The 25,288-nt window shown below is 34.7% G+C and overlaps 1 protein-coding gene across 1 annotated transcript in view; it reads left to right on the forward strand.

The window, feature by feature from the left end:
- The window catches only part of MTBP (MDM2 binding protein), a 73,733-nt gene that overhangs the window by 40,633 nt on the left and 7,812 nt on the right, over nucleotides 1-25,288 (forward strand). Inside the window, exons 13-19 of the mRNA XM_033125879.1 lie at nucleotides 374-481; nucleotides 6,932-7,093; nucleotides 9,078-9,195; nucleotides 12,429-12,584; nucleotides 15,328-15,423; nucleotides 22,927-23,193; nucleotides 24,926-25,175. Of these exons, the coding sequence (XP_032981770.1) occupies nucleotides 374-481; nucleotides 6,932-7,093; nucleotides 9,078-9,195; nucleotides 12,429-12,584; nucleotides 15,328-15,423; nucleotides 22,927-23,193; nucleotides 24,926-25,175 (1,157 nt within the window). The remainder of the gene's footprint in view (nucleotides 1-373; nucleotides 482-6,931; nucleotides 7,094-9,077; nucleotides 9,196-12,428; nucleotides 12,585-15,327; nucleotides 15,424-22,926; nucleotides 23,194-24,925; nucleotides 25,176-25,288) is intronic.

Raw genomic sequence — 25,288 nt, forward strand, 5'->3', positions numbered from 1 at the left:
GGGACTCCACACTGGGTGAACAGCAGGAGGTGTGGTTCACTGGGGGCCGTCTTTAGAGTCGGGCTTTCACTCTATCTGTGTTTTCTGTAGGAATTTCAATTAGCTGAGCCTGCAGAAGAAAATGTGGTAGAGGGAATTCTATCCTGCTACCTAAATCCTTTCATTTAAGAAGCAGATGAAAGTTTAAAATGCACAATAATTTAGTATGCTTATTTCCTGCAGCTTAATTATTATCTATTTTGAAATATGCAAGATCAAGAGAGATGAGCAATTGACTTATTTTTTTTAATTCTGTAATAACACATTTCCTGGGAACTGAATATTAATTGTTATCATAGAACATCTTTAATACTGACTTTTTTCTGTTTCTCAGGCTTCCCTTTTGACTTCATGTCACTTCCACATTTTTCTGGGGAGCAGCTTATACAGAGAGAGAAGCAGTTAGCTAATGTTCAAGCTTTGGCTTTGAAAGAATATCTGAGTAAGTAACAATTTTGTACATTTTATTCTACTGTAAGGATGTTGACTTGTTTAGACATAATGCATTGTTATTTCTACACTTTTTCTTATACACTTTGTCTTTTTTGTTGTGACACACATTTATAGAGGTGGTTGAGAGTCGACAAAGACTGCGATTTTTTTTCCATCAGATTCAAAATATTCCTACTTATTTGTACATCATTGTTAACATTTATAAAAATATTTCTCCAGGAAACTTTTGTATTTCATCATTCTCAACCATATGCTGGAAAAGATACTTACAATTTATTCTGGTTAATATAGATCTCTTTAGATTTCTCCTTATGTATTTTTAGCTGTCATAAGAGACTACAAACAGAAAAAAACGCATATTCAGAGAAGTTAATATGTTAGCTTGAGCATTGATTCTTAGGCTTTAATCATGATTACCAATAATATAATAACTAAGCATATTTCACATACTGGATAAAATTGGCATTATGGATTTTCCTTATTCAAAAAATTGTCACCTTTTCAAAGATCATGATTTTTTTTCTGTATTTCTTGGTTATCAATTTTAACATTTTTTAATAATCACTCATTAATATCTAATATAAACTTATTTTAAGCAAATTGATACAGAATTTCTAAGAAATTAAATTGTGAGGCCTCATAAGTTGCATATAGAAAAAAATGATATTAGGGTTAAGTAGATATATTGTAAAATACAAACTAGCATTCTTTAAAAGCACTTAAAAAATATTTTGACTTTAATAGACTGTTATTCAATGGAAAAAATTTTAGAATACTTGGTCTCAGTTATTCATGTAAGAATTACCTACTTTTTCAGTTGTACAAAGAACAGGGTAATTGTGTAGTCTTGAATTCCTCCAACCATTGACTTTTTTTTTTTAACTTTGAAAATGATATTAGCTCAAAGAAAATATAATTAGAAAGGCAAATCAGTTTCAATAAAAAGTAGTACATGTTAAATCCAAGAAAAAAATAAATACTGTGATACTAGTATTTCTGGGATAAAACACTTTCACTTCAAACATCAACCCGCAGAATTATTCACTTGTTGTCCTTGTTCTGTCCCTGCTAAACCCCTGTGCAGGGCCCGACTCCTGCCATAACCCTCCCGCTGCTCTTTCTAACTTGGTTCCTTCAACATCTCCCCTATCTTTCATTGTTACCTCTCTTCCTTACCCTTCCCACCAGAAACACTGTCAGAGTGGAAAAACAGGCAGGTCTTTGAAGCTGGTGCATCTCTCCTTTGGGTAAGAAGAGTTAACCCCAGTAAGGCCATCCATCCTCCGTGGCTGGAAAGGGAAATACTAGCAGCTAAAACTACATAGCTGCCTATAGATGTGACTGGAAGTGCTGCTGGGGGCAGAGGGGAACAGAAGTACCTACTGAACAGACGCTAAAAATGTAGAAGCACCAAAATCTGAGCTGTAACACAGGCAGCACCTGTAAGGATGGAAGAGAGCCTGGAAGGGGCAGGTAGGGTCCTGAAGTTGAAGGAAGCCTTGGAGCTAAGTAGCCGCTGGAGACACCAGCTCTGGGCATATCCATGAAATGGCTCATTTGCAATCTGAAGCATTAAATCTTGACTAAAATTAATGACCCAGTTAATCCATTTATGGTGGAATTGCTTGCTGAATCAATCTCTTCTCTACCCAGAGAGTTAATACTGGATTAAAAACTGGGGACAAAGACGCATCTGTTCAGAATTCTTGTGTCTCCAAAGACAGAGGAAAATGACTGCAAAACAAAGTTTCCAGTGTAAGAATATCTGAGTGTCTAGTTCAGTGATTCTTAAAGAAGTGAAATATGAATATAAAAGTACTTAAATTGATATTTTTAATTAATCTGTACATGACAAAAACTCAGTAATGTAAAAGGAACAGCGTTTTTTTGGAAAAAAGAATCAGTGATTCTGTATCAATACAAAATTGTAGTCTTTGCTGAAAAACAAAGTTTTTCCAAAAGGTTTTTCAGAATTATCAAGACACGGACACGGAGTGAACTTGTTCTTATCTCTGCCCACTCTTTCTCTGACTAGTACTGAACCAAAAAGAGCAACTGGAAAAGATTGCATGAAAATGTACTCACATTATTGAGGCTTTTTGTTTTTTAAAATAACACAAAAATCAAATAAAATTCCTGTTAGGGTTTAAGTTTTTAGCCTAATTTACTGTCACTAATGTTATTTATTTTTTTAAAAAAAATTGTGTCTCATCCTATTGTTTAGAATGATATTTAAAATTTTAAATTTTAGAATTTATATTTTACCCATTTTTTTGATAATTTGTAACTTGTTGTATTTGGAAATATTAAACATCTTGTTTCACGTATTTTTAAAGGAGTTTAAGAACAATTTTCAAGTAAAAGTCCATTCAGTGTGATGCAAAACAAATACCAAAACAACAGTCATTCTGTTGCAATATTGGGTCACTATTCTCAGCTCTCCACATCTTTTTACCATTTATAGAACCAGTGCAAACCTGATTGCTTCATCTGCTGATCCTTTAGATATGCTGCTCTATATTTTTCTTTAATAAATCCTTAGTTATTACTAGCTTTTGAAGGACTAGTATTCTTTAGCTAATTTATTTTTAGACTTTAGTTCAATATATTTCTCCCAAATCTTTATCTGCCACTTGTGTGCAAACTCGTTTATGTAGAGATTATTTTTCACCTGGGTAAATTATCCTGCTCATAACCCTGTTAAACTTCATCTGTTTTCCGTCTCTATTGCTCAGTCATCAAGGTCAGAAGGAAGGCGTGCCCTGGTCTCCAGATTGCCCAATATGTCATCTAATTGACACGTTTCCATAAGCATACGTCAGATTCATGATTTAAGTATATTTTTAGGATTAATACAAATATAGGGCTAATTTCTGAAGCGTATTATTGGTTGCATATCATTCAGACGGAAGCAAACTATCGATAACTTTTTGTTTTAGATTGGCTTCCAGCAGGTTGTGCAGAGAATAAAAAGCTTGATTGCTTTTTATTTTCTCACTCAGAAGATGTAATAAAAGCAGCATATATTACAACTCTCACTTTACCACAACTAGAGTGGTTCACTGCAGAAGTCATGTGTTATTCATCTTGGATCAGAACTGGAAGAGCCCTTCCAAATTACCCACATTGGTGAGGTGGGATTTTACAGAGGCATTTCTCCTAAAGCTGATGGTATAAAGCAGAACCTCAAGACTGGCTGCTGCTTTTCCAACCTATTCCCTTCTGTTATTTGTGTACCGACCTCACCTAGTGAGGTCATGTGCTCTAATCCTCTGTATCCGAGGGCACAGCGCTGTTCCTTCCAGGCAGTGCACGCGCAAATGTCTGTTGAATTGAATTCTCTCTAAATTTATACTTTACTATTTTATTATAAAAGAAAATGTGATTAGCCCATAAGTGTTTCAAAATGGAAATATTTTTTATAAAAGGAATGCATAGGTATAGTTTAAAAATTCAAGTGGAACTGGAAAACTTAAAAGGGAAACGAGCAGGGCCCTGCCCTGTTCTCCCCATCTGTCCGTCTCTATCCACAGGCAGCTAGTTTTTCTGACGTTTCCTTCAGTTTTCGAAATAATATCTGTATGCTGATACTTCTTGACTTACCGGTTTCAGACATTATTTTAACATCTAACTTTGGAAGATAAAGACAACTCTCCCACATCATCTTCACTTCCCCTTTCCACCCTTTCCAGTGACGTCACGAATTTTGGTTAAATCGGGTTAGTTTCAGCGTGACTAAGATTGTATACACATAAGTTTACTGCTGAGTCATGTAATCTGTGATGATGACCAACTCTCCTTTCTTATATCATGTTTGTTTTTCTTATGGTTGATGATCACCGTATTGTTAATTTCCCATTCTTCCTCACACGCAAAATATTGTTATGTTTTCCAGAGGCACCAGCATTTCTGCCACATACCCATCAAATAATTCACCATATTGTCGAACACAGCAGTTCCATTTTATTTCTCTTAATTTTTTTTCCGGAATGTTTATACTTTGCTCTATTATGAACACATTGCTTCTTAGACCTGCTGAGACTTCTCTCTGTTCTCTTTTAGAATCTTCTTTTTCCTAGACCTATCATGCTCCTTTTTCTTGGATTGCTCCCATGTTTAGTTGGAGCATATCTTCCAGAAGCTTCTTGAGTAAAAGTTCAAAGGGCATACATTTTTCAGCTCTTGCATGTCTGAAAATATCTTTACTTGATTGATAATTCATCTGGAATTCCAAGTTGGAAATTCTTTATCCTTAGTGTTTTGAAGGCATTGCTCTGTTATCTTCTGCGTTGCTGTGTTCCTGTTGAGAAATCCAGGACTATTCTTATCCTTTGCAGTTTTGGTTTATTTGTTTTCACCCCATTCTGGAACCGTTATCCCCAGGAGCTTTGTCTCCAAAAGTTTTATTGTGACTTGTAGTGTGTGTGTGTGTTCCGCCCTTCCTTTCTTCCCTCTCAAGCTGTGTATTTGATGAGCCATTTCAATAGAAGATTCACAGTCTTAAGTCTGAAAATTTTTCTGATCTCTTTAGTTATTTCCTTCCTCCCATTTTCTCTTTTACTTCTTTCTAGGCCTCTTATTAGTTGTACATTGGCTTTCCAGGACAGGACACCTGCTTTTCATTTCCATTTCCATATTGTTATCTTTTTGCTCTAGTTTCTGGGGGTTATCTTCCATTTTATTTTAATCCCTTTTATGGAATTTTAAAAATTTGAGTTCTCGTGCCTAATTTTTAAGTTTTTTCTTGTTCATTGACTGTTTCTTTATCGGAGCATCTTGTGCTTGTTCCTTGGGTATAGTACCCTCTCTTATTTCTATGAGAATATTAATTACAACAAACGTTCTTTCCTCTGGGATGTTTTTTGTTTCTGCTGGCTCATTTTTTTTCCTCTTTGCTTGCTTTTGTCTCTCTTTTTCATCCTGGACTTTTTTTTAGTTTGCGCAATAAATAATACCTTTTTTTCCCTCCCAAAAACCAGTTGAGAAATAAACTTAAGACACACGCAGATGGAGATAAAATACAGGTAAAAGCTGGATTGAAGGAAATGACTTTTTAGATCTGTGGCCAGGTGGGTTTTCTGATATGCACACCTAGAATTGAATGTATCCCCTGAATGACTACCAGAGCTGGGCAGCTGCACAGATCAGCCCTGAGGGGGCAGGGTCCTCACCACCTTGCAGAGCTCAGACATTCTGAGGCTTTGCTAGCTCAGATGAAAGTTGGAGAGGAAGGGTCTCATCAGAGCATGCCTAGTTTCTTCTCCAAACTAGCTCAGTGAGTGATGGGAGGGAAAAGGGGGTTGGAAGTGTTATTGAATCAAAGTCCTTACACGTGTCACCACAGGACCGTGGAAATGCAGAGCCGCCTGCCCCTCAGCACCTTTCCTTAGTGTCTGGTGATTTTTTATGTCAGTCCTGATTTACTTGGGAAGTTCTACATGCCTCACTCTAATACAGTATCTGGCAAGCTGCGTTGTGGAGTGATGGGGTGACAATTCAACATTTTGGTTGTAAATTCCTGTCCCTACCTCCTCTTCAATATCAGTACCACCCTCTTTTCTCTGTAGGCCTTCAGTTTTTCAAAAGGAGAATCCCGTAATCTTTCCAGTGGGTCATTTGTAGCTGCTAGCTTTCTGGCTGCAGGGCGAGGAGTCCGACCATTCGTATATACACTCTTATTTAACCCCAGCATCAATACCACCTTTTAATGCACCTGGTATTTCATAGTCTGAGACTCGTTTTCAGTTTCTACCAAAAGTATGAAAGTGAAGTCACCGAACTCTGAGACTGGAGGACGGGGTGGGTAGGGACCTTTGGTTCTCACTGCTCCCTCCCTTAACGTCCACGGATCTGGTCCTGTTTTAGCCCAGTTCCTCGCCTCCATCTTTCTAATACCCCATAGGTTGTGCGACTGTAGGCACCCAAGTTGATCCTGCCTCAGCTCTACCGGATTCAATTACCAAGGCGTCATCACTATCTTCCAGGATTTGTTGAAAACTGTCATTCTTTATCGTTTCTCCTTTTGTTGTCTTTTCTCCTTCCTTTACTGTGATTTTAAGTTTGGGGAAAGAGAAGAAATACGTGGAAATGGCCAAGCTACCATGTTTAACCAAAAGTCTTACAGGTTTTAGTTTCACAAAAACACCAGCATAAAGCGCTGCAATATATTTCTGAAAACTTTGATAAACTTGCCTTCACCGTTTATCTCCTTTCAGTGTTAACAAATGACTCTTTTTCTGTTTCCCTCATATAACTGGAAATTCCACCATTACCTACAAATGGGAGTAAAATTAAAGCGGGTTTACACAGGAATGGTGATTCGCTGGATAAATTCACTTGTTTTACTTTTGAAATTCCCATAAAATAGTGGTAGATGTGGTTTAGAGAGGATTTAAAATAACGGTCATATGGTTAATTCTATTAATTTGTTGTCTTGCAGAAAGGAGAAAGTTGGCAAAGCAGCCTGAAGTAGTTTCTGTTGATGAACTCAAAAATCTATTGATACTCTCAAGGGAACGCTTTTTAGATCATTTTGACGCTATGATTCCTAAAACAATTCTAATCAAGACAGACAAAATTAACACCTCCAATCTGTTAAATGGTAAGATTTTTTTTGCTGTAAATATTAAGGGTTTTTTTTTTGTGTGTGACATTTATTATTACAAAAACTTAATAAAATATATTAATAAAATCAAAACGTATCTTTTAAATAGAAATAACGATAGATATTTGTATTTCTAAATACAGCAGGTCCTCGTTTTATTCAACATTGTTTCGTTACAACTTGATGAAGTTCTGTAGGAATTTAACTTTTTATATCAATTAGCCTTTGATAAAATTGATTTCGTGTCATTTCACTTAAAGTTACAGAACCTATTGATGTTGTTAAGTGAGGACTTCCTGTTTGTATGTGTGTGTGTGTATGTTTGTGTGTGTGTGTGTGTGTGTGTGTGAGAGAGAGAGAGAGAGAGAGAGAGAGATGGCCTGTATTTCTCATCATTTAAACATTAAAAATTTTCTGATTACCTCTTTCAGAAAGCATGTTTAGTATAATTGTTTTTAAGCAGAGGGAGAGGCTTTTAAGGCAAACCCTCTTACTGCTCTTACTAAGCTGCTAGAATGGGTGGATTTCTAGTAAGCTGTGTTTTCATAAAGTGAGAAAAGTGGAACGTACCCAGTGAATATAATATAGTTAAAACTTCACATAATAAGATGCTCCAACATTTGCCATTCATTATGGTAACTTGCAGGAAGTTACCAAACTTTGCCGAGGGAGCAGGAAGTCATTTCTATATTAACTTGTATTTCTATTTTCCTGGTTCTTATTATTGTGATGAATTTGAATAGAGGGAAGCTTCTCAAGATCTAATAAGAAAGCAATTGAAGATGCCTGGCATTTTAAATGTATGGCATAGTTTTTGTTTTTAATTCTATGAGAATCGTTTTTATTCCATAGATTAATAAGAAAACGATCGAAGCATCAAGTTAACAGTAATGTTTGTTGAGTACCTGTTGTCTGTTTGACACCACGAAGGTACACGATGAAGTTAAAATTGGAATCCTTGGCTTTCAACAGGCATATGATCTATTTGGAAAGCAAAATATACATGCAGCTTTTAGTGCCATGTTCTAAGCCCAGGTCCTGGAGCTAGACTGCCAGGGTTTCAAACTCAGTTTTGTAGCTTGTTTGCTGAATGCCTTGCCTCTGTTTCTTCACGTTTCGAATGGGGATAATAATATTACCCACTTACTAGGGTTATTGCGAGGATTAAATGAGTTGATACATATAAAACACTTAGAACACAATAAATGCCCCCCAAATTGTTTGAGCTGTCATTTGTATTATCATCACCATCATTGTTACATATCAGTACCAAAGTTAAATAGTAGTGTGGAGTAATTTGAAAGATGTTGGAGACAGTCTATGGTTACTTGTAAATGGGGGGTGTGTTCAGTAAGGGAGAGAGAATAGCTCCCCGTCATAGCATGGGCTCTGGCGCAAGATTAAGAAGTTTGAATCCCAGCTCTGCAGCTTGCTTGCTATGTGACCTTGGGCAAGTTTTCTAACCTCTCTGAGCCTTAGTTTTTTTGTTGTTTTTTTTTTAATCTTTAAATTAGCAATGACATAGGTTGTTATGAGGATTAAATAAATTATTCGTAAATTGCTTATTAGAAAGTTGCCTTTTATGAAATAAGTGCTGTGTATTTTTTGGTTAAATAACTAAATATGAATTTCAAGGAAAGGGATCTATCTAGGATAGAATGGTCACAGGACTCTTTATTAGGAGCGGAGGAACTTATTATACGTCTTGGGATGATGCACTTTTCTTTTGAGGCGATAGTAAAATAAATAAAGCTTAATAATGGTGACTTTTTTTTCGTTTGCAAAAACCTTTTCTGTGACATTTTGCACAGTTCAGGCCATCAGAGATAACCTTAATAAATGCCCGAGGTAAGGATTGTACAGTGAATCCAACATGTCTTTATACACACACGGATGTATGTATCTACATAATACATTCTTACATAGCAAAATTCAGTAGGTTAATACTTTTCGGTGCTTATGTGTATTTCTTTCTCTTTAGACACCAGTCCACTAGAACCTATTTCTTCAAGTCTAATGGAAACCAATCCCCTGGAATGGCCTGAAAGGCATGTTCTTCAAAATCTGGAAATGTTTGAAAAAACGAAACAGAAAATGAGGTAGTATTTAAACAGCTCAGTATTTTTAAACGAACTTTTTTTTTCTTCTGACATTGTGTTTATCAGATACTAATTTTTTGTAATTTTATTATAAAAGAAATATATGCTTAACTGCTATAAGGGGAGAGAGAGAGAGAGGAGAGGAGAGAGAGAGAGAGAGATAAGGCATTACAGTGGTATGTTGAGAAAATCCTCTTATTCTCCTTCCTTCTATTTGTACTTTCCGGGGGTAGATAATCACAGTTAACATTTTAGTGAATGGCTTTTCAGACTACCGTCCATAGAGTTACATAGTATATGAATAGATAAGAAATATTTAAATAATACTGGAGCATATAAAATGAAGTAAAAGTGTTCTTCTACTTTGAGCCACTTTAAACTATCCGGCTTTATATTCTTACATGTTTTAAATCTAAGAGGCGGAATGTATTTGTTTGTTTATTTTAGTTCAGTACATTTTAGGCACTCAATACATTTCTTGAATGATGGAGTAAAAGAAGAAGAATTTAGCTCTCTTACATTACCTTCCTCCAAAGTATTTCAAATCACATTTTTACTTTTAGCCCCTTTTGATAACATGTAAGAGTTGCTATAACATTTTGTTCATATATATCAATAGATATTTATTGAGCATCAACTATGTGTCAGGCTCTCCTCTTAGAGCTTACCTTTTAATGGGAGAGACAGTCAAAAGAAAACAACCAGACAAGTAAATACAATGATTATTAATTATTCTATGTGTAATGAATAAAAGAAACAAAGGGACTGAGGGATAATAATTTTACTTGTTGAGGGGAGGAAGATGGTGGAAATTTAGATAAGGCTGGATGGTCAGGGACAGCTCTCTAAGGAGGTTACATTTGATCTGAGATGTAATGGATAAATGAGTGAAACACATTTAGACATATAGGGCCATGCAGGTCATCAAAATATGGAGAGGTACCATCAAATTCTTGATTGTGGACAAAAGTAATGTTGCATATTTTAAGGATATGTTTTGTGTTAAAACAGGTTTAATGGCTCTGTGTGATGTCAGAGGGATAGTGAATGGGGGGAGGGGGGTTCACACAGTGTGAGGGATATAAATGATAAACGTCTAAGTATTACTTTGTCTTGTGCACCTGAAACTAATAAAAAAAACTAATCAGTATAATTTATCACCTTAATAGTATCGAGGAGAAAATCCATAGCATCATCTCAATAAATGCAGAAAAAGTGTGATAAAAAAAAACAAAAAACACAGGTTTACCTGGAGAATGAAAGACCACTCCATGGTGAAATTCAGAAGTCCTAAGAATTTGGTTTTAGACAAAATCAGTCACCTGTTGTGTGACTTTGTTGCCTCATCTTTAAGATGAGGATGACAGTCTCAGTGCTACTTCAAGTTGTGAAAACTTAGTGAGATAATGAATGATAAAATACTTTGTAAGCTTGAAAACACTGAACAAAATAAAGTGTTGTCAGTGTTTTGGTTTTTGTTCTTTTTAACCTGACATATGTTAGTAGTGTAATTTATCACAAATAGGATTTTAAATTGCTTTGATATCCTTGTTTCCAGGATTCTATATAAATGCAAATTCTACATTTCCCCATTACATCCAGCTTGTAAAATGATTGAGATTAATTTTCATTAAGAAACCTTTGTGAGTTACTATTAGAGAACCTTTGTGAGTTACTATTAGAGCTATATAGAAATTAAATTAAACTCATAATGTAATTCTTGCCCTCCTTGAGTATAAAGTTTATAGAACATATTTGATTATTTTCTTGTTTGACTATTTTTATTAGATTTATATTTTCAATTTAAAAAATAACGGGCATGGGAAGGGGAAAGTGTTATTGTCGGTACAGCATTGATCCCTAGTGTATAGAAATGTTAAGTAGTAACCCATAATGTCAACATTTTAATCATATAATTATCAGTAAAAATGCTTGATTTGATAATAAAATAAGTAATACAATAATCACGCATAGTTGAATTTATATAAAGTCAGGAAATTAATATTCTGTGCTGACATTGAAAGATTTTATTTGTGCTTTGTGACATAAAGCCTTCGTGTGATCTGCGACTCAGTGCTTGATAAAACCTTTCACATTCTCTGAGTCTAAAGCATTTTTCTCTTTCCTGTTTTTAAAATTTTCTAAGAGCTTTTTGGGTTTATAGAGTGATACAGTAGAAATAGTACTTCATTCAGAGTTAGTCTACTTCTGACTAACTAGTCTAACTAAATAGTCTACTTCTAACTAACTAGTCTACTTCTATTTAAAATAGCTGTGTCACCCTGTGTCTATAAGGTAAACTATTGTCTGTTAGTATCTATCTGAAAAATAGGAATCATGATTGTTTTTTAGGCTTGGTATGCTGATTTTCACTTTCCAAAGTACTTATTTTCAGGTGTTAACTTGATTTGGAGGTGAGACCTATGCTGTCTTTTTCAAGGGAATGAAGAATGTAGTGTATGTTGGGGTGGCTGGATGGCTCAGTTGGTTAGAGCGCAAGCTCTGAACAGCAGGGTTGTGGGTTAATTTCCCACATGGGCCAGTGAGCTGCGCCCTCCACAACTAGACTGAAGGGCAACGACTTGGAGCTGATGGGCCCTGGAGAAACACACTGTTCCCCAATATTCCCCAATAAAATTTATTATTTTTAAAAAAGGAATGTAATGTATGTAAAGTAGTTTGAAAAGTATAAAGTTGTGCATATATTTTAGGTATAATAGTGATCCAGTGCTTATTCATAATGTCATAATCATGGCTAGAAGAGACCTTGGAGAGATTTCTGATTACTGCCTTATTTCATGGTTGCACTTCAAGTAATCTTTCAAATTCATAGAAAACTGGAACATCCAGTCTCTACTCTTGAAATTTTACAATATTGTGGGGTTCCAGAACATACAAGAAAGTTTTGATTTAAATTTTATAGACTTGATAACTTCACAGTACTAAATAATAAAGCATGCTGCCATTTATAAAGAATATAATTATATCCATTTTAGTTCAGTAGAAGAGAATCATTGTTGATATGGTAACTAAGTTTCACTGTGACCTACAGGTTTTTTAAAATACACTTTGATACTAAGTGATTTGCAGAGATTTTACTTTATTTTCTTCCCAAATGTGTAGTTCTTCAGGTTTATTTGTACATTTTTCTGTTTTCTGCCTGTGCCATCTTTTCCTGACTGTGGTGAATTCTGATCCACTTTCATTGAATCTACATAACATTATTTTCCCAGAACCAGTTCCTTACCTTGTTCGTCTGAACAGTTGCTGGGCCATAAAGAGGGTGCACGGGATTCAATCACATTATTAGATGCTAAAGAATTGCTGAAATTCTTTACCTCAGATGGATTGCCAATTGGAGATCTTCAGCCTTTACAGATTCAAAAAGGGTAAGTTATAAACTTACAATCTCCAATTAATTTTTTTCAAAAAATCATTTAAAAAGCGTTGCATCTCATTTCCCCAGGTAATTGATGTCCTGTGCCACTTAGGCAGAATTCACAAGTTGGATCCCAATCTTTGTCAGTTGGCCTTCATCCTCACATTTTACCGTAGCCAAATGTCCTGCTGTTTCGTGGTACTGAATGTAAGGGGAACAGGAATAATAAGAGCAATCTCAGCCCAATCCCTGTAAAAGTCAGGAGCTTCTACTTTGTATACAAAGGACAGTACTTTTCAAGGAAAAAATATGATTTGACTTGCAAATATGTATATATTTTAATTCTCTTTTCTGTGACTCTGTAGTTTTGATTTTGCTGCTGTGTACTTGTCATGACATTGTCAGTCATGCGTAATAGTAGCAAAAAGCAGTCTTTCAACTGAGGGAAAAGGAAAGTGTAATAAAAATGCTTTTGAAACTATAACATTACCAAGTAAGAACTCAGTGTCTACATGAATAATTTATAACTAATTTGACTTCCAAGACAACTTCCACTAAGTGACTAGTTGGTAAAAACTGGATGTTGCTAAAGTTGACGTAATTACAGTTAAAATTGTGACATCAAATACTGGTGAGATTTTAATAATTTGTTTACTACCCCAACTTCTTCTTAATTGTTAATCCATTGTTTTGAAAACCTTCCAAAGGACCTTAAAAATTATAGATAATTTTGATCTCTTTTACAAAGGTTGTTTTGGCAAATACTGATTTTAAAGGTAAATTTTGGAGGGATCTATTTGAAGACAGTTATATCTAAAAGACAATAATAGAGCAGATTTCCTTAATGTGGATGTTCACTGGGGGGGCGGGGGGAGAGAGAGAGACTCTGGGTCTTAATGACTTAATGATTTTAATGACATAAAAATTATGTAATTTTGGAGTCATTTTCCTTTTTTGTGGGAATCACAAAAGTGAAGAAGTGTATACACATTTTCATCTATTTAGTTTTGGAATATTGTCCTTCTAAATCACTAAGCATGAACTGGCAGTCAGATGGGTTTGCTAAAACTGAATTATGTACATTACATTTTACTGTTTTTGACCAGATGTCTTTCTAAATGCAATGTTGTAGGGGAGATGTATTTAATTCTTTCTTTAGTTTACAGATGATTGATTTAGGAAAGTTTGATACGGTTCCTTGATGTTAGTAAAGAACTGAATCCTTATCAAATATATCTTCTATTAATGTTAAAGTTGAAGGATGAGCTTTCATGGCACTGAATTAAGAACCTGTGGACTTTATTAAGTGTCTACCTATGCAAGGAGCCATTCGCAGTGCTATACTAAATTAAAGTACAGGCCTGACTCCTGTGTATATACCAAAGAAATATTAAACATGACAAAATACATGTTGGTTAAAATGTTTCTTTTAGAAAGAACAAGGTCTGAGTAAAATTAAACCAAAAAAGATAAAGTTACTGAGAGGGATTGAAATCAGAAATGGAATACAACATGGCAAGGGTAATAACTGAAATTCTAGGGACCTAAAGAGTTCTATTATATATTACAAAATTATTCACTTTTATGCTCAGTCAACAAGCCACTGGGGTCATTGCAATTTATTAGTGCTACTTTTTGTGGAACACTTTAAGTGAATGCATTAGAATATAAATTCTGTCCTTTAGAATTTATTAATCAGCATGTGTCTTATATTTTAATGTAATAATTTCAGATGCTTATCATAATACCCTAGATAATTTTCTGTGGCAAAGTGGGCAGTTTCTTTCCTAATGCCACAGGGGGGAAAATGTGATAGTGAATGTATTCTTGGTACTCTACTGTCTACTTGCCTTTCTGTGTACCATTTCTAAGTCTTCTGAATTCAAGCCTCTGATACTTCATTCTTTCTATTACTGTGTAAAGACCACTGATGCATAATTCTTCCATTCCCAGCTAATCTGTTCTGAGCTTCAGGAATATGATCCAGTCCGTTAGAATAGTGCCTCCCAATTCAGGCAGAGAAGGAGGGCGGGCACCTATTAGAATAATCCGGAGAGCTGAACCTAATTGCAGTGACCTTCTTCCCGAGATTTTTATATACCCCTGGCAGGTCTGGATATGGAAGGGGCTGAGCATGACCGTTTCACGTAAGCTCACCATATGATTGATTTTAACATACCTGCTCATTGAAAACCTATCTCAGAAGAACTTAAGTCAACAGTTAGCCTCTAAAACGCTCTAATATTTAAAATGGTTGCTGACTCTTAAAGTAGGTGTCAAGATGACTACATTCCCAGGTAAAGAAAGATCTGGGTCCTTCATATGTTATAGTAGGAATTAAATACCTCTTTTGTTACCAAAGATTCAAGTTGACTTAATCATTCCCCTGTAAAAAAGAATGGAACTAAATGTATAATCATTAGTTCATTATACCAAGAAAAAAATCCTTCCAGAATAATGCTGCTTTTTGAATTTCCACTTCAAATGATTTTCCATTCTTGATTTATCCATTTCTCAGAATACTTTTATAAAATAAGTAGCATCATAAGTTTGGAAACTTGAGTTACAGAAAATGTAGGTGATAAAATCCACACGCCTACCCCTGCTTCATTTTCTAAGGTCTGATACAACTTACTTTTTATCCCATGTAAGATTCACTTGTACTGAAGGAAGTCATATTTCTTTGTTTAGACACTTTCTGATACTTTTTCTCTTAATAAACTTTAAATACAAATAAAACAATTTTGTTGCAGGGAAAAAACTTTTGTTCTGACACCAGAACTTAGTCCTCGGAAACTTCGGGTTTTACCATTTGAAAAAGCTTCAGTATGTCATTATCATGGAATTGAGTAAGTTTTTGATTTACACTTTACTCTTCTGCGTGTTACTGATGTAGTTTATCGTGTGTGAGTGTAAAGAGTGACTAATAAAATGATATAAATCGAGATATAGAGCCAAAGAGAAAATACCGTATTTCCCCGAAAATAAAACCTAGCCAGCCAATCAGCTCTAATGTGTCTTTTGGAGCAAAAATTAATATGAGACCCAGTCTTACTTTACTATAAGACTGGGTCTTATATAACAATATAATATAATACCAGGTATAATATAATATAATATAATATAATATAATATAATATAATATAATATAATGTAACATAATATAATAAGACTGGGTCTTATATTAATTTTAGCTTTAAAAGATGCATTAGAGCTGATGATCCAGCTAGGCCTTATTTTCGGGAAACACGCTATATCAAAAAACAAAGCCGTATGTACACAAATAATTTGTCTTCTATTTAAAAAAAAAAAGTCATTGGATAATGATTCAGTTTAATCGTATTCAAACATCCTAATATTACTCACTAGATATTTTAATCAAAATTATTTTGATTCCTACGTTATAAATGTATTTGTAGTACTGGTCATATTAATATTCCCTGGTCACTAATTACATTTAGTTGCTCAGAAACTATTAGATAGAATATGTTCCCATTTGTAACATGTTAATTATGTGTGCATTTTGATAGAATTTGTACTGACCAGTTGGAATAAAATTTCAAAGGATTCTCTTGCTTAAAGGTATTAGTTTCTGAGAGCTCGTTCATATCTGCCATTTTCACAAGGAGAGGAAATGGAATGGTGGTGATGATATATTTTATGATGAATTTTCAAGAACTGAGTAATTCATTTTGTAAAATATTTCACATTCTTAAAGCAAAATATATTGATTTTTTATAAATGAAAATGGAAAATAACTTGATTTTACCTTAATCTTTAAGAAGCAACTTTCAGTTTATCGGGGAAAAACTGAAACATACTTTTCGATTGGCTTTTGTGAACTTATTCTTTGTTTCATACAAAGTTTAAAAATACTTCACTGACAGTCATTCACTCAGGGGCTAAAGATACAAAAGACTGTAAGATGACTATTTCTGCCATTAATTAGCACATATTCTATTAGGGGAGAAAGAAAGAAAAACCTACATGATTTTAGTAGAGTATAAATGGTGTTAGAAGACAGTTATGTAATTGTCCAGTGGATGGAGCAAATTAGCGTCAGGAAATATTTGAGAGAATTTCAGAGAGGACGTCTGAACTATGTTTGAAAGAATGAATGGTAGTTTACCTGGCAGAAAGGGACTATCTGGGAGAGGAGAGAGGTACAGAGGTATAGATTCTAGGAAGAAGAAATAGCATTTTTGTTTTTTCATCAGAATAAGTATTTTGTATTATAATGAGACCAAATTATATAGTCGTGAAGATGATAGTTGATCTGGCAGGGAGATCTTTACTTTACAGTAAAAACCCTTTCTTTTTAAAGCATGAAATTATATGCTTGGGTTTGTTTCATTGAAAGAAATCTCATTGTCCTTTGATAAATTGAAATATTTCAAGCAAGAGATGTTGAAAGGCTAGAATACTATCAAGATAGTGAAAATAGGAAGGAGAATACAAATAGGAGCTATGGAAAGAACTTGGGAAGCCAATTAGATGTTGGGGATGAGGATGGAAATAAGAATTTCTTCAGTGTTTTTAGCTTAGGCATATTACCCTGTTTCCCCGAAAATAAGACCTAGCCAGGCCATCAGCTCTAATGTGTCTTTTAGAGCAAAATTAATATAAGACCCGGTATTATATTGTATCATATCATATCATATCATATATCATATAAGACCTGGTCTTATATTACAGTAAAATAAGACCAGGTCTTACATTAATTTTTGCTCCAAAATACGCATTAGAGCTGATTGTCCAGCTAGGTCTTACTTTCGGGGAAACACAGTAGGTGGCTGGTAGTGCAATTTTAAAAAATATGGAAGGTCACCATCCAACAAGTCATTCTAGGACTTGTTTAGATTCCTTGCTATATTTAAATAGTATTTATTTCATTTAAGGAATATTGATGTAAAGTTTGACACTAGGGGCAAAATCCTCAGTGACTTTATTTTCGAGCATCAAAATTAAACTCCCATTCAAGTTACTTGCAAGAAAAGATACCTGCTGTCGCTAGTTTTCTTTTTAAAACCGTTGTTCTGTTAGTTTTAGCCAATGAATTAAAATAAGGAAAAGTAAAGAGTTTAAAGGAGTTATATGTATTAATAAGGAAACCAACAGAAGTAGAGACCTGAAAGACTATTAGAAGTAGTGGGAGAATTTGTAAAATGGCAATGATAAGATACACATAAAAAGCACAGTTTTTCTCTAACCAGCCATTTCCAATTTTAAACACAATGAAAAAGAACCCATTCAAAATAGCAAGTAAAGCCATAAATATCAGAAGTAATCTTAGCAAGAAATGTAGAATAGAAAAATTTGCAAATGTTTGCAACAACTGATTGATTAATTTAGCCTAATGAAAAAATTAGTGATATACACTGAATTATTATGCAAGGGTATTTGTTCTCAGTGTTATTTAAAATAAGAAACATTAAAAATAATGTCTAAATTTGAAGGGCTTGGTTAAATAATTATAGTACATCCTAAAATAAAATTCTGTGCCCCGACTAAAATGGCTAAAATTGAGAAGACTGATAAATTATAGGCAAGTATATGGAATAATCAGAACTCTCATATGTTGTCGGTGGGAATATAAAATGATATGTCTACTTCAGAAAAGGGTCTGGCAGGTTCTTATAACACTAAACATACTCAGACCCTATCTCTCAGCAATTCCATTACTAGGTATTTGCCTAAGAGAAATGAAATCATAACTTCACAAGAAGACTTGTCCAAGAATGTGCAGAGCAATTGTATTCATAATAGCCCCATTGGGAAATAGCCTAGGTGTACAATGGGAGAAGAAATAAATAACTGGTATATGTATACAAAGCAGTACTACTGAGCATAACAAGCAACATTAAACTAAGACATTAAATGTCTGTCTGAGTGTGGAACTTGAGGACTTTGAAATGAGCCACGGGAACTACAACATCCATTAATGAGTCATTTCTGAAAGAAGAACCACATGAAATGGTACTTCTAAGTGGTTCACATAAGAATTTATAACTTACGTGAATTTAAATTGTTTTGTTAACAACAGGCATCACCCCTGAATCATAAAAGGTAAGAAATGCCATTTGTTCAGACTTTTCATTTCTGATATTTGAGGAAAGAATTCCTTATTTGAGAGGATTATGCTTTTCTCTCTAACATCAAAATGTTAGATATGTTTCCCAAATAAATTTAAATTTAGGTAAACGTTTTATTTAAACTATTCATATTTTTAGCTATATACCCATTTGTGCAATGATTACAGATTTAACTTTTTGTTAGCTCTAAATTTACCTTAGTCAAATTTAGGTAGACACTTCTTTTTTCAAGTATATAAAATTTTGCTTAATAGGATATATTTTTGTTTTCTCCCTTCTTTGTGATTTTATTAAAGACCTAGAAATTAAGTATTACAGAACAGTTTATAATAAAAACCAGCAATTCCTTTATTACTCCCTACCTCCAGTTCCAGTTTTCAGAAACAAGTGTTGCATTTGTTTGATTTTATTTTCTCTGGTGGTTGCCACTCTTAGTCTAAAGGATCCTCTTCCATTAATATTTTTAATATTCCCATATAAAATATTATTCCCATATAAAATATTATTGACTCCCTATTATGAAAGACAAGGATTTGGTTTCCTTTCTCAATTTGAGTTTTCTGCTGTTTATTTTTATGTTTTCAAATAATATATCTAAACGTCTATTTCATATTTCATCAGCTATAAAGCAGTATTTCTCCCATTTTGTTTGATAAGAATTTTAGGGCCTCCTAATCTGTTAGTGGAACCTAATAAGCATTGAAGATGCTTTGTGTATAACTTGAGTCTGAAAGTTAAAACAGTAACTAGTGTTTATATTACTGTTCTCAACAATAATGATCAACTCTACTGAGAAAATATACTAACGAGTATTAACATTTTCTTGGCTGTATGGTCAGCATGTCCACCCCATGAAATACGTGCTTTTCTCCTCTTCAGCCCTACAAACTCACTGAAGCACTGATTTGAATGGAATAAGCTATAATAATTCCATTTTAACTGATGACTGAAGTATCCATCACATAACCATGTTTTTGACTATTTTTCCCCAACTGCTGTAGTTTAGTCTTGACTATTCTGAGTCTTATCTCCCTACTTTTTTCTTCTGTTGTTTTCAGTTTACTATCGATAAATTTTAATGGTACATAGAAATATAAATGATCATTCTTCATGATCATTTATTAAAGTATTAAATCAAGAGTTATTTGAGCATCATTTCTTGATTGGTCTAAATTGACGCAGAGGTTTATTTATTTATACAGTTATAATGTTATGAAATTCTGATTCATTATAAAAGAATAGTATTCTTCTCGTCTATTGCCTACCTCCATAAGGAAATAAATCTAGCTGTGACTCAGTTTTCTTTATAAATTTATGCTAGTTAAGCTTGGGACATTGAGCTCGAACTACTGAATTTACAATAAGTGAGCAAAGTGAATCCAGAAACGTGCGTTCTTTTCAAGATTTGTGTGTATTGCATTGGGGGGGGGTCTATTTATGTTAAACATAGATTGTGGAGTAGAAACAAAATTCAAGTGAAATTTTAAAGTACATAGGAAACCACAAGGAAAGTTCTCTCTTCCTGTGTTTGCTGTAAGCCTTTGGAATTCTTGGGCTCTTCTTCTACTATGACATAAAGAATATTTGGAAAAAATATATGAACTGCTCAATTGCAAATCTGTGTTTCTTAAGGCAAAGTGAAGCATATCCACTGATGGCCTATTTGGTTTTTTTCACTTATCTATTCTATCCTTGGGTATAAGATACCATTGATTGTAATACGCACTGCTTTCTTTAACAACAAATTAAACTCTGCTGACAAACTGTGACAATCAGTTGTTCACATCAGCCTCTTGTTGCTTTGAATTTTCTTTCATCTATCCTAGGGGTTTTAACAGTTTCTCGTGCATTCATTGGCATTGTTTGGTGTGGGGTAGGCAGTATCGTGTCTGTTTTGTATTTACACGACAAAAACAGCTTAATTTTATAGGTATTTTCCTTCCTTTGGATGCAAACAGCATTTAGTTATTGTTTTGCAAGAAAATATGAAACTGTAGTCATTCATCCAGCCATCCATATTTACTTCACTAATACCAAATGTACACTCTGCTGCTCTGTTTCTGTTCCTTTATTACTTACTCAGTAACTTGTTTCAATGACAAATCATAGTATAATCTTTTTGAAGACATTTTAAATGGCAATTAAAGTCAACATGCGCAGTGCCCATAAGGGAGTTGAAGGGATATTATGGATAGATACGATCAAGAGATGTTAAAACTGAAAGAAAAATTCTGCGTCTTAGTATCAAAATCTTAGAGTAAGAAAAAGTACTCGTTTAGAGTCAAGATTGTCCTCTTTTCTCTCAAAAATTCCCCATAGGCTAATCAAGTATTACATTGCCCCCCCCCTTTTTTTGCATTACTGCAATGTGTATACATTTTATGTTATTGCAGATGTGTATACATTGCTTCTTGCCTAGAACCTTTCTTAACATCCATGGTCCTTAATTTTACCCTAGATTCAATCAGAGGCCCATTACAGAAGTAGGACTCATCAGTAATCCTTAGGATTACTGCTGGTTTTTCGTGAAATATGTTTTATTAAACAACAAACTGTAGAAAGAATACTAGAGAATTGAGAAACTTAGGTTCTAGACACTGCTCTGCCACCGTTTAACATTCTGACTTAGGCAATAGTTTTCTCCACTGTTACACTATTGGGTTACATCAGAGATTTTTCAGTCCTAGCTACACTTTAGGTTCACCTCGACAGCTTTTAAAAGACTATCCAAGACTGGGTCTCACCCCAGACCTATTAAATCAGAAACTCTGGGCATGTACACCAGGTGTCAATATCCCTTAAAAGTTCTTCAGATGATTCTAATGTTCAGCTATGGACTGACCTCTGAGTGAGATAATCCTTACACTTCACCTAGGCATAGTATACTAAAATACGTTGGTTCAAATCAGGCTCTGAAGCCATCAACCTGGGTTTAAATCCTGGCTATGCTATGTATTTTATCAGCATACTATAGGATATGCTGTGGTAGAAAATAAAACTAGTGATGATGATGATGACAAAATAACAATAACGATAATTATTATTATAACAACAACAATGACAGAAGCAGCGTACATTTATTGACCACTTTGCTTGTGTGCTCCAGGCACGGATTCAAAGTGCTAACTTGTACCCATTCAAAGAATGCTCACAATAGCTCTTTGAGATCCCCGCTATAAATCTCGTTTTGCAGACAAGGCAACAGAAGCAGAGACAAAGTTAAGTAATTTGGCCAAGTTCACACAGCTAGTCAGTGGTGAAGCCAGATTTAAATCCAGGGAGTCTCTCTCCCTGGTCTGTACTCTTAGAAACCAAATAGGAAAGTATCGCAGGGAGAGAGAGAGAGAGAGGAATTCCTTAAAACCTCCATCAGGCAATCAGTCAGATGTTTGGGTAGCGATACACTGCTTGGGAGTTGAACAAAAGGCTTATGAACACAAAATCTAATTTTAGGGAGCATCTTAGAATTTTACAAGTGAAGAGGACAGGTCACAGAGAAAGGTTTTAATTTTTCTAGTCCTACCATAGCATATGTGAAACCATTTGTGCTTCCTTGCTGCAGCTGTAGCATGGGAGACAGTGCAGAACTTTTCAAAGTCACACACCTCACAGGCGATCTTCCGGATATGCTTCACTGTTGTACTTAACAACGTGGCATTTCTCCGAGCTAACATCTCACTGATGGCCTTCAATCAGATTTAGCTAGAAACTAGATGCACAGAGACAGCTAAAGTGCTTGAAGGACAATCTGTCAATCAGTCAATAAGGTGGAAAGTGAGATTCAATGCAAAAAATTCGGACTGTTCTGAGCTGTGTTTGGTGAGCCAGTTTAGAATGCCTTTATACCCTTTTAATCTTTGTGTTGAAAATAAATGTACCCTTGCTGACAGAAGTTAGCATTTCACGTTGCTACATATCAGCCATGCTGAGAAATCAGAGGTTGGTAGAGATTTAAAAAGTATTAAAACAGCAACTGTATTATTTTGAAAGTAAGCCAGAGGATTAACTTAATCTGTTGCCCAGAAAAAGTCAAAGAGGAGTCATACTTCAAATGTTTAAATCTTTTGCCATGTCATCCAGCAGCCTAGAAAAAGCTGAACTTGTGAGAAAAGGCGGCCAATCACTCAACTCAACCTTCTACCAATAATTAGGAAGTCAAATAAGAACTCTTTAAGGACATGTTTGCTATTTTCTAATTGGCAGGGGAAAGCCCATTGCTGTCATAAGGGCTTTGATTTTAATGATCTTTCTCTCACTTAGATACTGCTTGGATGACCGGAAATCTTTAGAAAGAGATGGGGGATTTTCTGAACTTCAGTCTCGTCTTATTCGTTATGAAACTCAAACTACCTGCACCCGGGAAAGTCTTCCAGTAGCTACTGTGTTGAGCCCTCTTCCATCTCCTGCAGCTTTGTCAGAGCCTGGAAGTGTTCCTGACGGAGAAGCTTTACAGAGTGAACTCCGGACTGAAGTATCCCGATTGAAAAGGAGATCAAAAGATCTGAATTGCCTTTATCCCAATAAAAGGTGATATACTAAGTACATAAAAATAGTATCTTCACAGAAAGTATTTTAGTCCTTTGGGTATTTTTTTTTCCTGGTAGCCGTTCATATTTTTAAGCTGCTTTCTGCATAGATTTTAGATTAATTCCTCCATACCAGGAATTTTGTTTTTATTGTGAGCTGTTGGTGATTTGCTTATAAGTTATAAAAAGAAATGACTTGGAAGAAGCACACTGTTTCTTGCTTTATATGCTAATATACAGTCCATTAGCATTGTAAAGCATTTACGGATTGTAAAGATTTTAAGCCAAGGAACACTGGAGATCTTATCCAATAGATTAAGCAGCTGAGTTTCTCTATCTAAGAGGGTGTCTGGGGATGGCAGTTCTCCGGTTAGCTTGTCCTTCTCTTTACTCTCACTGCTTCCTGCCCACATTGGCCCCTGAAAAAGGGGTTCCATGAGGCACCATTTTAAAAGCACTTGTTTCATATAAAATATAGCTTTAAAGCCTCCATAATAATACATTATGTGAAATTTCCTAGATACTTTTTTTGCTAGCTAAGTAAAATGTCCAAATACTTGAACAGAAATTAGAAGTTTATGCAATGAACACTAATGTCTATTGAATTTATATATATTTAGAATCTTTGTCAAATTTAGATCTTTGGCATCTAAAGCAAGCCTTAAACTCTTATTGTGTTTAAACCTTTCCAAAAAGTTTGAAATATGTTAAAGAGAAACTTTCAAATCTTTTTTGAACAGTTAAAAATATCGTGTTTCCCCCAAAATAAGACCGGGTCTTAAATATTCATTTTTGCTCCAAAAGACGCATTTGGCCTTATGTTCAGGGGATGACATCCTGAAAAATCATGCTAGGGCTTATTTTCTGGTTAGGTCTTATTTTCGGGGAAACATGGTATTTCCCTGATATGGAATAACTAAGTTATTTTCATGAGGACTTGACAAATTATGGTACTTTTTACACCTGATCAAGCTAAAAAGCAAATACATTAACATTTAGGATACTGTATTTTGTAATAATATTTCTTACTTCTGACTTGAGACTAATAAAGAGATACATGTTCAAGAATAGAAAGTATGTTGTGGCCCTTTGGTTAGCAAAATTAAAGGATATGACACCTGTCTTGTAAAAGGAAATTTAAACATTTTAGAAAGATTGAAACAAGAGTCAGTTTTATAGCTTTATTTGAATTTGTTTTAACATTGTTATTTATTTTGCACACGTAGTCACATAGGTACAAGTATAGGCTATGGTTTCTTTGTCAAAATTATCTTAATAGAAAAACGTAAGTACTTAACAGATGCGTGCTGAGTCTATAAATAGTACCACCTGGCATGCCATAGCTGATTTATGTTAGAAATTGTAAATGATGGGGAGGGTGACAGTAATATTACTTATTGCTTTTCCTATTAGCTGGAATTCTGTTAGGTTGGTGCAAAAGTAATTGCAGTTTAAAAGGTTAAAAATAATTGCAAAAACTGCAATTACTTCTGCACCAACCTAATAGTTTGTTATCAGTTGGCTTCTGTGTTTTCGTCACTCATTGGAAGAACTAAGGGAGCAACTGTATCATGTGATGTCGATTGCTTATTTAAGGCAGTAGCAGCAAGAAATTTTATCTGCTTTTCTTGGGTTTATGTTTCAGTGGGTATAGTTGGCAACATTTAGGACAGAAACTGGACCTCCTTGTTGAGTCATTTAATCTCTGTTTTTAATATTTTCCCCCACCATAGGCTTGTGAAATCTGATAGTTCAGATTCTCTTCTTTCTCAGACAAGCACCAGTTCTAGTCACCACCACCATGCGGTGCCATCCAGAAAGCAGTGGGCACAGAGATCATTATCTGGGACTTGTCCACCTCTTCCAGTTCCGAGCTATGAAGCTCCAAATGTCACTGCAATGGCCAGTTCAGGTCTGAAAAGGGTGCACGAATCAAAAACACTGAGGCAAATTAAGGAATCAAGATCACAGAAACATACACGGGTAAAGGTTCATTTCCTGTCTCTCTGGCTTCGTGGGAAGAAATTCCTTTATTTGATTCATTTAAAGTATATCTCTAAAAATTTTATGAAAGAAATGAATGGTATCTACAACTT

The sequence above is a fragment of the Rhinolophus ferrumequinum genome, chromosome 14 (assembly GCF_004115265.2).
Source record: "Rhinolophus ferrumequinum isolate MPI-CBG mRhiFer1 chromosome 14, mRhiFer1_v1.p, whole genome shotgun sequence".
Classification (NCBI taxonomy): Eukaryota; Metazoa; Chordata; class Mammalia; order Chiroptera; family Rhinolophidae; genus Rhinolophus; species Rhinolophus ferrumequinum.